The sequence below is a fragment of the Cetorhinus maximus genome, chromosome 8 (assembly GCF_964194155.1).
Source record: "Cetorhinus maximus chromosome 8, sCetMax3.hap1.1, whole genome shotgun sequence".
Taxonomy (NCBI): Eukaryota; Metazoa; Chordata; class Chondrichthyes; order Lamniformes; family Cetorhinidae; genus Cetorhinus; species Cetorhinus maximus.
In genome coordinates, this window is record NC_135886.1 from 38,609,921 (window position 1) to 38,622,583 (window position 12,663).

General features: G+C 38.7%; 1 protein-coding gene across 4 annotated transcripts in view; it reads right to left on the bottom strand.

The window, feature by feature from the left end:
• Positions 1-12,663, bottom strand: part of LOC144683564 (protein phosphatase 1 regulatory subunit 12A-like) — a 301,353-nt gene that overhangs the window by 134,840 nt on the left and 153,850 nt on the right. For all 4 annotated transcript variants that reach the window (XM_078546708.1, XM_078546707.1, XM_078546709.1 and 1 more), the window contains exons 9-12: positions 9,302-9,420; positions 6,550-6,762; positions 5,253-5,347; positions 2,646-2,792 (exon numbers count right to left, since the gene is read on the bottom strand). In XM_078546708.1, the coding sequence (XP_078402834.1) occupies positions 2,646-2,792; positions 5,253-5,347; positions 6,550-6,762; positions 9,302-9,420 (574 nt within the window). The remainder of the gene's footprint in view (positions 1-2,645; positions 2,793-5,252; positions 5,348-6,549; positions 6,763-9,301; positions 9,421-12,663) is intronic.

The following is a 12,663-nucleotide window of genomic DNA, read 5'->3' on the forward strand; positions in this document are numbered from 1 at the left end:
TCTCCACAAAGCTTTTGCACTACAGCTATATTTTCTGGACAAGACAGTCCAGTTCACAGCATCTCCAAAGGAACCACCCTCACACTCTGGCTGAAAAGCCAGGAGACATTTGGGTCATGTATACAAAATAATCAGGAAAGCTAAAGAGTAAGCTTGCTAACTTTTTCTCATTCCTAAATTGTTGACAAAGTTGACACTAGTGAAACTTATCCCCTGGAGAAAGTCAAAGTTGAGGTAATCAGTCAAGAGCTTGGATTTCTGTTATCATGAGTCAAACACTTTTCTGTTGCAATTGAAAGGCTACAAAACACTTTGCTTTGTTTGCATATAATTAGCTTTTCAACATATTACTGTTTTACACAGAAGCAAAAATGCTGCACAGATGAACTTTTGGTAAGAGATAAAAGTTACCAATCAGGGGATTTCTTTACCTCAAAATTTGAAATAAGTCATAAATAGGGTGAGAGAATCTGGAATACTACCAGGAAAGATTGCAAAATAACGCTTCCAAAGTGACATGGACTATAAAAGTCAAACTTCAGACTGATTTCACACTAGGCTGCATTATTTCTGGGTTTATAGCAAAGACTTCACTCAAGAGGGTAAGTGTATCACCTCACTCAGAAGTGTGAGGTGATACACTTTGGTATAAAGAACATGGAGACACAATATAAAATAAAGGACACTATTCTAAAGGGTGTGCAGGAGCAGAGAGACCTGGGTGTATATGTGCATAAGTCATTAAAGATGACAGGGCAGGTAGAGAGAGCTGTTTCTAAAGCATACTGTACTCTAGGCTTCATTAATAGGGCCATAGAGTACAAGAACAGGGAAGTTATGATGAGCTTATATAAGACACTGGTTAGACCTCAACTGGAGTACTGCGTACAGTTCTGGGCGCAACACTATAGGAAGAATGTGAACACATTGGAAAGAGTGCAGAAGAGGTTTACGAGAATGGTTCCAGGGATGAGACACTTCAGTTATGAGGAAAAATTGGGGTAGTTGAGGTTGTTTTCCCTGGAGAGGAGAAAGCTAAGAGGGAACTCGGAAGAAGTTTTCAAAATCATGAGGGGTCCGGACAGAGCAGATAGGGAGAAACCGTTCCCACTTGCAAATGGATCGAGAACCAGAGGGCACAGTTTTAAAGTGTTTTGCAAAAGAAGCAAATGCAAGGTGAGAAAAAACTATTTTACACAGCAAGTAGTTAGGGTTTGGAATGCACTGCCTGGAAGTTTGATGAGGGTAGGTTCAATTGAGGCATTCAAGAGGGTATTTTTCTATTTAAATAATCATCCAATGTGCAGGGGTACAGGGAAAAGGCAGGAGATTGACACTAAGTTAAAATGCTCAGAGAGCTGGTGTAGACACAATGGGTTGAATGGCCTTCTACACTGTAACAATTCTGTGATTCTGTTTATATACATAAAGCTTTCCCAACTACTCAGCAATTTTATTTCATGAATACTTAATTCGTTCAGACCATAAAATGCCAGGTTCAATCCCAAAGCTATGTTAGGTTGGTTGGGATAGCAGTAATGTGAATACACTATGAAACAGCACATCAACATTCGCTACTAAATTTCAGACATGGGCATGGTAATGGATATGCTGCGTTTTACAACAAGAAGTCAATATCGTCAGGAGCTTATGAGATAAAATTGCTGAGAAAGAAGAATAAAAATAAATCAGCAATTAAGGCTGAGCCTCCCTATTCATTCATATGGTTAAAAATCAGCTACTCCTGACATAAGTATCTCTTTTTTCCCCACATCCCCCTGCACACAAGTTTCTTTCACAGATCATGCATAACACACGCCATCATGGAATCACCTGCACCTTATTTTAACTTCTCTGAAAGCTACACTAATCTTGGTTGAAATAACAGATTTGCAAACATAATTACAAGAAAATAGTGGCTGACTGTATGAAGTCATGAAAACTACATTTGGTAACCACAAATTTAGAACAAATATCTTCTCTATCCATCTTTATACCCAGATTGTTTTAAATTGGTTTGTGTAAAGATAGCAGCAACATCTTACACAGTTCAACCAGTTAACTTTGAATTCAGTTCTTGTGTCCTGCTTTTGCAATTTTAGATCTCTGTACTGGCACCATCGCTCATTGAAAGGACAAATGATGCAAAGTCACCACGACAACTCATCGGCTCTTCAGGAATGTCAAGGAGCATAATAACAAAGCAATGCCATTGCTTGAAGCCAAATTCTGCAGTCTGTCACAGTATGCTTGAAAACTATGCATTAGATAACTGCATCTCGAGAGAAACTTTTACGTTTTCTCTAAGAAATTGATATTGCCCAACATATAACTTGAAACAAAATCCCAGTTAAAATAAATCTTTTTTGATTACTAGATTATGAAATGCTATCAATTTGCAGTGCAGCCCAGAAAAAAACAGCAGGTGGTGGTTCAATGAATTTCTGGCACTTCTATATGTTTTGTAAATAATTCTTAACCAGGTAAAATGCAAAAAATTAACAAATCAAAAATATTTAAGAATATTGATACAAAATTGTTCAACCGTGCATCTTTTAGCTATAATTTTGACAAAATAAGCTGGATAAAAATGGCATATTGAAATTATGATTTATGTAATCTGCAAGAATCCTATTCTTGCTCACCTTCGCTGATACAAAGGCATTGCATTTGTGGTTGATGCATTTACAGACATGCTGCCTTCGCTTCCCACATGATTTATATCCTTGAAGTCATCCTTCCACTGTCGTCTTGTATAAGAACCACTTCGTACCAGGCTAGCTGCTGATTCCCTTTAAACACAAAAAAAAGATTTGCCTTAAGTTATATAGTATGATGCTAAATGGGATCGATTCAGAACATATTCAGCAGTTCAAAACTGGGCATCCGCTGTGAGCCATCAGCACCACCAGAATTGTATTTAATCTGTAACCTCATGGCCTGCCACACTGCTCACTCCACTATTTCCATCAAGCCATAAGATAAACCCTGGTTCAATGAAGGCTCCAGATGGACATGCCGGGGCAGCACCCATATTGCAACAACAGTTGTTAGCTTGGTGAAGCTACAACACAGGATTACGTGCAAGACAAACAGCAGAATCAGGATGAGTTAGGCAGAGCTAAGCAATTCCACAACCAACAGATCAGATCAAAGCTCTGCAGTCCTACCACATTCAGCTGTGAATGGTGGTTGACAATGAAACAACCAAGAGGAGGCGACTCCACAAATATACCCAACCTCAATGATGGGGGAAGTACAGCATCTAAGAGCAAAAGACAAGGCCGAAGCATTTGCAACCATCTTCAGCCAGAAGTGAGGTCCCCAGTATCACAGATGCCAGTCTTCAGCCAAATTCAATTCATTCCCCGTGATATCAAGAAACGGTTGACGGCATTGGATACTGCAAAGGCTATGGGCCCTGACAACATTCCAGCAATAGTACTGAAGTCTTGTGCTCTTGAACAAGCCGTGTCCATAGTCAAGCAATTCCAAGTACAGTTGCAACACTGGCATTTACCGACAAAGTGGAAAACTGCCCAGGTAGCTTCTGTCCACAAAAAGACAAAACTAATCCAGCCAATTACCGCCCACCAGTTTCCTTTCAATCCAAGTGATGAAAGGTGTCATCAACAGTGCTATCAAACAGCACTTGCACAGCAATAACCTGCTCACTGATGCTCAGTTTAGGTTCCACCAAGGCCACATGGTTCTGGCCTCATTACAGCCTTGGTCCAAACATGGCCAAAAAAACTGAGCTCAAGAGGTGACGACGGCTGCCCTTGACGTCCAGACAACATTTGACTGAGTGTGGCATCAAGGAGCCCTAGGAGAACTGAAGTCAATGGGAATCGAGGAGAAAACTCTCTGCTAGTTGGAGCTAAACCCAGCACAAAGAAAGACTATGCTGGATTTCAGATTTTCCTGAATAAAATCAGGTAGCCTACCCTAGGCCAAATTCAATGAATAAGAAATACACAAAATAAAATTTGAAAAAAAAGTTTTTTGTAGTTAAATATTCTGTTATCTGTTTCCAAAGAATGATGCATACAAATGGGTACTGCAATAACAGCGCTAAGTGCACGGGCAGGGGTTGGGCACTTTGGGCTGGGCCAGTTCGGGTGGGGTTGTGGGTCTTTCAGTTATTGTGTGGGAACTAGGCCGACACATCACCGAGTACTAGCCCCAAGCTGAATTGCCCCAATATTTGTCAATAAGTCTGAATTTCATTTAACTGAAGTTCTGACCAACTTGTATATCACTGAAAAAAGAGATATGTCGAAGCTTTTCCTCTTGCATTCGCAAGAATACCAAATGTAAAGGTATGTCTGATAGGCAGAATCTCTTTTTGGCTTGATGGCAACCTTTAGTGGCAAACACTACTCGTGTTGCTACTGCATAGCCAGCTTCACCTGTTGTTCAAATTTTTGAGATACATTACTCTGGAAGGGTAATCGGAGTCAACCTGCCTGGTTTGAATTTAAACAAAGCTTGGCAGTTAACTGTCAGCCATCAGTTAAGTGGTGCATTCTCCATGGCAACGCCACTAGCAGAGTCCACTTCTCAACCATTCAGCACTCTCTTCTCATGAAGTATAAGCCGTTGTTCCTTTTACATCTGATATTCTTACAAATGTCCTGATGCGTGCAAGACGAAAAGCTTCAACATGTCTCTTTTCAGCGATACTCAAGTTCTGTACTACCAAAGTTGTACATATTTAGTTATCATGACACATAATGTGATTACTAATAAGGTTCAGGCAATACAGTCCATTACCAATTATCACCAAAGGTTGCAAATAGTTTAAACTATACTTTTGACATCTCAGTTGGCTAGATGGCTAGAGTGTGGTGCAAAGTGACCCCAACGGCACATGTTCAATCCCAATACTGGCTGCAGTAGTTCATGGAGGCTTGCCTCTTTGCCTTGCTTCACGTTTGATGAAGTGTGGTGTCCCCCAAGTTATCTAACCACTTGTCTCTCTCTAATGGAGATGCCTATGATCCTTCGTGGACTTTGGCTAATTACCTTTACCTAGGCTATATGCAAAGTGAGTTATCTTGGAAAAGCAAAAACATTGCTTAAAATAAGCATGTTCAATTTGAAAGATTAGCTAAATATACACACACATGCACACATGGAGAAAAAAGCCAAGGGTCTTCCCTACTTTATTAACACTATACAGTTCTTCAGTTGCTAAAAGGGCAGAGCAGATCTGAAATGCCAGGTAAATTAGTTGAAATAGAACTAACCTATTTTCCTTTTCTTCAATATCAGATGTGCTGTGCAGTCTTCTGTTAGGGATTGTTGGTGCAACATACACAAGCCTAGTTTTATTATCTTTATCCTGCAAGACAAAAACAAAAACATTCGCATTCAATTATTATTCCATGAATGGCACATTGGCCTTCTTTGGGTGAAAAGCCACTTTTCACACCCAACAGACCTGGAGGAAACCTCAGTTTCCATTTACAAATTAGAGCAGAAAAGGGCGAAGATTCAAGCTGCCAGCTCTTTGAAGAGTCATTATACGGACTCTAAACATTAACTCTGTTAATCTCTCCACAGATGCTGCCAGACCTGAGTTTTTCCAGCATTTTCTGTTTTTATTTCTGCCAGCTCTTTGTATCTTTTAAAGTGTCTTTGAATTTTTCAAGGCTTCATGCGTGTGGGTGGAATGCCTACATTTACAACAGGGGTAGGCGAAGAGCAATCACCCTAGTGCTCCCATGCCATTTTCCTCAAGCCCATGCCAGAGGGGCACTCATTTTGAGGAAAGTCCGTATCCAAACAGAGTACCAGGGAGAGGGTAGACAGAAAGATCATAGTGCCCAACACAAATCTCTTTTCCATCAGGCAAAGGGTTTGGCACTGGTGTTCAGGTAATTTAAGACTGCAAACAAAAGATCCTGATATCTGCAGCCATCCCTGCAGTTGCAGGTCTCACACACTGTGGCCATGGTTGCACTTCCATCTTTAACCTTGCCTGGATAGGCCTATGACAAAGAGACATGCTCAAAACCACTGGAAGTACAATTGGTTTTAAGTCACTGTTTATGCAGTACACAACATCTGCCTGACACCACAGAGGTACAGGAAAACTCGGCCCCAGGATCTTCTGGGACTCAAAAGTCAATTTACTTTCCTGTGATCTTTTGAACTTTTTCTCTTCAAAAGGCAAAACACAAAAGCAATTTCAAAGCTCATGTAACAATGCTCCTCCAATGTCACATCCCAATAAAACTCAAAGTAGTTGACCTATCAAGTTTTCTAACAAATGTTGCAAAGCATCCAATCAAAATAATTCATGGAATTATCTGTGATCAGGGTTATTTCTAAATCCTCAACAAATAACATGCCCACCTACTAAGACCAGGATCTGTTTTCTGAACAAGATCTTATACTGCAGAGTTGTTGGAAATAAGATCCACCTGAAAATGAAATCAACAGTACCATGCAGATACCGTATTCTATTGCAACTTCTGCCACTGTAAAAGATTCATTAAATATTCTGCACAGAATTAGAATAAGTGATTTAAAAAAATGTACCTTTTCCCGGTTATCAATTATGGTTGAAAGACGAGGACTTGAAGCAGACCGGATAATCCCAAATGTATCCTTCTCTTTCAGTGCTTGGGAACTACTGATTTCACTCAGTGCATCATGGCTTCCAGTTTTCCTCAACCCCAGTCTCCAAGAAGCTGGGGATTCATCTTTTCCTTCTTCATCTTTGGCAGTAGATTTAATAAAAGGGCTAATAATCTGTAACAAGATTAAAAAGTTAATTGCACAATTTCTACAAATTTTCTGTTTCACAAAACCTGCAAGCAGTTTCAATTCACAATTTCAATCACATTTTTATTTTTTTTAAATTCTACCACAACATGCAGGATTTTAAAAAATATCTAATATAAAATATTTAAAATGAAAAAAAGAAAATGTCACAAGCAGCCAGCTTTCAGGTTTCACAAACAAAATTACTGAAACGAAGCTTGAAGTGAACTTGTGTTCACAGTGCCTTATTTAATCCTCAGAACGCTTTATAGCTCTTCACAACAAATTGATTACTTTTTTAAAAATTGTATCATTGTAGGCAAATACCAAAGCCAATTTACACATAAGGTCCCACAAAGTAAAGGCAACAGAAACACAACTCCAAATTAACCACTGAGTAAATACATCGAGATACCTCACTCTTCCAACAAGTACCCCATCAGAAAGGACTAAAACCAAATACTGCAAACAAAGTCTCAGTAATGTGAAAGCAAAATACTGTGGATGCTGGAAATCTAGAACAAAAAGAAAAATACCTGGAAACGCAGACCTGCTGAGTTTTTCCAGGTATTTTTGTTTTTGTTCTCACTAATGTGAACTTGCTGAATTACATTTTCAGAAATAAATTGGATAGAAAAGGGGCAAATTGTAAAAACAAATGAATGACAAACAGTCACGGTAACAGGATTACTTATCATACAGATGCAAGGTACTACAGTTGATGCTATAATATATTTTAAGGTTTAGCTGTTCACCAGTAATAAGCAATTTAGAAATGGGTACATAATAGATGCTCCAGTTATCACTGGAAGACAGATTTGATGATATAGCACTGGAAATGGCCAATGACAAGTGTAAATTCTGGTCTAATAGCAATTAATATCATGACTATTGCAGTGCTTCTCAGGTTTACACAACAATCAAGACTCTTCTTTGAAAACCAAGCAGAGATTAAATGTTCTTCTGTTCCGAGTCAAACTGCAGCAATTTCAAAAATCAAAGAACTGGGACTATTTTCGCAGTCTTCCAATGCTGGCCTTGCCAGAGAGAACATGTCCTATGGTGACTTTATTAGCTGGCTGACCTTGCAGTTAGATATTTCTAAGAATTTGGCACAAAAACATGGCACACTGCTGTTTAGACTCAGCTCCCAGTAAGTACCTTAAGACTGGAATGAGTTGAGAACAAAATAAAGATTCTGCACTCAAAGCCCGAGGGAAAATGCAAGGAACGCAGCTTTAAATGAGAAGACGATCATTTCACAAAGTTAAAAAAAAGTTGCCACAGGGCTGCATTTGACCTTTAAATATCAAAGGTAAAGACATTATGCAAAAATATCTAGTGTCATCATATTTGTTGACAGGATCCAGCGACTACCCCAAACTGCGTTGACTCATCATGTGATGTGGTAATTGGAATGAATAACTGAGGCTGACAGCATATGAAAACTGCATTAATGTATACCTTTGTTTAGTGATATTAAATGATAATTAATTTCCCTCAATACTAGGCACAATCATGCTTCTAAGCCATTTAAACTTCCTTCCCATCTGCTCTCTCTAACACCTTTTCAAACAAAAATATAGAAAACAGCTAAAAGCAACGAGAAAAAGGTCCCCCATTAGGCAAAACAATATTGTTCACAGGCATGGAGCTGTTTCTCCAACCGAATATCCTCTCCTTCACAAAGACACCTGCATATACTGCCCACCTTCACTTCTGCATCAGCTCATGTGCTACTCAAATGAATATCCATGCATTTGTCACTTCAAGTCTGGACTTTTTCCAACAATCTCTCATCCTCCAGCAACTTCAGCTCATCTATAAGTTTACCACCCATATCCTAACCCACTCCAGGTTTCACTCATGCATCATCCTGACATTAGCTTCCAGTCCTGCAAAGTCTCAAAATTCAAATTCTCATGTTTAAAATTCCTTCATAGCCTCACCCTCTTTACCTAATCTCTTCCAGCCCTACAACCACTTCCAAACTCTGACCTTCCAACTCTGGTCTCTTGTGCATTTCCCTTCCCTTCATCCCAGCGCTGACATCCATGTTTACAATGCTCTGGAATTCCTTTTGTAAATCCTCTAAACCTTCCACTCACACTTTAGCAGCCTCTTTAAAACCTATCTCTTCAACTCAGTTTTTGGTTACCTCCAAATATTTTCTTTTTGTCTCAGCATTAATTTATTTTCTTCTATCTTGGAAATGTTTTGGGACATTTTCCTATTCAAAGACTCTATATAAATGCAAGTTGTTATTGAAGTTTTTTTTTGTTTTTATGTAGAGGACAATCATAATGTTTAAAATTAGGTCAAGCAATCTAAAAGTAATACTGTAATTCCATTAGTGAATCTCCAATGGCATTACTTACAGAAAGAAATGTAGAAGAAAAAAAAAGATCCAGTCTATAAATGAATCTGTGCATATATCCATGGCAGTTATCAGAAAGAAATCCAATGCTCACCTGTCCTGGGCCCCTTAATACACAAAACAGAATAAAATACCAGAGTTGAACTTCACCTTTCTTGTTGCAGTGGTAGTTGTGTATCGCGTGGACTGTACTGCATTTGGAGCCAGCTGCAAGCCTCTAGTGTTCAATTTGCTATTTATGTTATTTTTGACAGATGGTTTTGATTTTTCTGTGGGATAAAAGGAAATCAAATTTTGAAGATTTATTTTGAACAGGTATATTTAAAAAGAGAGCCCACAATCGGAGCTCCAAGAGATGAGTGCTCTTACAATTTCAAACATTGTAACTGCAGGCCCATCAAGAAATTAAGAACACTTCAAGGCTTACTGAAGTTAGTACTTACATGATAACTGAAAGGTAGTTAGAAAAACAAGGATGTGATTTTAAAAAATGAAGTATCAAGACAATCTGTAATGAAAAGTCAGCCTCCCACCCACAGACCACAGGTTAGTCCAACAGTGCTGAAGCTGAAGTAACTACCTGTGCAAGAAGTGGACTTATAAGGGATCTAGGACACTCTGCTCAGTGATTCATATAATTGCTAACACCTGACAACCAACTTCCCAAGCCATAGCAAGACCCACCATAATGAAGTATATAAGGTTTTGATAAAGCATGGTTATGCAGATGACTGAACTGTAACAAGTTGAGAAAAAGACAGCATTTCACAGCACCAAGACCTATCACTTCCTCCATCCAACTGTCCCAAGTGGGCTTTTGGGCTCACCAATAGCGCTGTGAACAGAATCAGGAAGAAGGGCCTCTAAGTCTAGAAAAAGTTGTTCCAAGGAATCAGACATTTTTCTGCCCAGAATTAGGAATCAAAGTGCACAGCTGAGGTTTGACAACAGCAATGCATGGCACTGATACATGATCAGAACATTAAGTCAGTTATCTGAAACTAGGGTTTTGAAGCCAGCTGCCCATTCAGGGTTCCAAGCTGTATTTTCAAATTTTCCATACCAGATTGAAGAAAAATGGAGGAAAGGTCAGCAGATGACAATATAATGTGTAAATATCAAAGTATTTTGTGAATTTGCCAATGACAGCTATTGTTGAATCAGTACTGCATCAACATTTTTTTTTCAAACAGCACAGACACGAGACATCTACTAGGTAGCTGGATGCATGACTATCAACACACTTGATAGTTACATTAGTCAGCCTGTATGGGAAATATGAAGAAACAAAAACTATGATGTCAAAAACCCTAAAGTTATAAATAATCTAAACTCTTAACCTCAGTTGCCAAAAGTTTTTGTCCAAAAAACACTACTTTAACTGCTGAGTTCAGCCACTTTCAATTAAAAGAAATCCTCAAATGCAAAGAGTCCTGATTACTGTCAAATGAAGCTGTTTTATTAACTCTAGATTTTCATTCATCCAGTTCAGCCTCTTTCAAACAGATACAACTCTTCTGCGAATTTTAAGAAATTAAACATTGCACTCCCATCTCCATTCTATCTAGAAAGTAAGAATCAGCGTCTTCGTACTGTATATAGGAACACAATTTATGGACTAAATTGATGTTTGACACAGTTCGACACTTTACAAACTCCTATACAATTCACAGGATTGTGCTACACAAAAACTATCTTGTTTTATATTTCAGCTCATAATTTTAAATACAATGAAGATTGTAGTAATGAATTTTATGTGCAGATAATTTCTATGTTATGCAACACAAAGAGCAGTTTTTAAATCTGTAATTATGAATTTAAAATGTGAATATAAAACTGTATAAACAATCTGCACAGTTTAAAAGTCAGTTGCATGAATGGTGCAGAAATAAATCTTGTCTTGATCCTGAGTATTCTGAGGCAAGCAGGAAGTCAGTTATGTGACACATCATTACAAGCGTTCTGCTTCTTACCATGCTCCAATTCTGAATTTCTTCCAACTGAGAAAGACAGTCAAGCTCTTTCCTAAAACTAAAACATTCTAAAAGAATATGGGATCCTTGGTTTTATAGAGACATACATAGAAAAAGCAAGAATATTCTGATAACCTCTATAAATCAGAGTGGACCTCAGTTAGATACTGTCCAATTCTAGGAAGAAATTAAGAATGATGTCAAGGCATCGGAGAGGGCTCAGAGAATATTTATCAGAATGATACTAGAGATGGAAGAGAGGGGCTTTTTCCTCAACATAGCAAGTTATGATATGCAATGAGCTGCCTGAAAAGGTGGTGGAAGCAGATTCACCAGTAAATTTGAAAGAGAATCAGACGTATACTTCAAAAAGATTTGTAGGGTGTGGAGGAAACAGCAGGGAGTGGGACGACATAGAAAGCACGAACAAAGAGCAGGCAAAGGCACAATGAGTTGAGGGACTAAGACCTCTCTGTATATTTTTATAAAATATATATAGATATGCTCATTGCTATTTCTAAAACTTTTAATACTGAACAAAGGCCTTTAAAATGGCTGAGACTGTATCTGTCTGTGACCTCAGAACAAAAGAAGCCACTTGGCAGTTTTAGGAAAACCTACACCTCGTTATCTCTGAGGAGTCACTAACAACCCCCTATAGACTGTACAACCCAACTTCAAAGAGAGATATGCAAAGGCCATCTGCATTTAATAACCTAGGCCGGCCAGAAGGAGATGGATATTCGGCTAAGACAAAGGCACCGCAACCTTCCTTTCAATTCCTAATGGCTGAGACATTTAAGTAGTTGGAATCCAGATGACGATACACATCCTTTGTCAAAGATGGTGGAGAAGTGGGAGTTATGTGACATGGGCCTCTGGCTTGCAGAACAACTAACAATGCCTTGCAGGACTGAAAAGGTCAGTCTGCTGTTTATCATCAGATTATCACAACAAAGGAGTTCTGGACTAGGTTGAGCTCCTGTCACCATCTACCTTGCTCCTGTTGGAAGTTCTACGCCATCATCCACAAAACTGATTCACCTCTGCATTCTTCTCATCTTGTGAAGTCAACACCACCAGAAAAGGGAATTGAAAACATCACTTTTCAGCCCACCGATCTCCATGAAGGAATACCTCATTGTACTTTGGCTCTGGACTCTATAACCCACGTGAACCAATATTTATTTTCTCGGTGGTTTCTGCACTGTAAATCTTTTTCTCTATCCCTCTCTTTACTGTCACATCGTGGAGGCGACATTGCGACCCTCCTCCCACATTTTGTGTGCGTGCAAATAAACTAACCCTTTGAATTCATTTTATCTTGTTTGCTGTGGGGTTATTATGAGAAAAGTGGATCACACAAAAACTGAGGTATTGGGGAAATAAAGAGGAGAAACTAGTGCTATTTAAATTAACCCCCCTCCTGTCTATAACAGAACCTACTTCTACTCTCTAAGATTCACTGACTATAAACTCTAATATTTTAGAAAATGGCTTTTCACATTGAGCATTAAATTGGAGTTTATGTTTTATTGT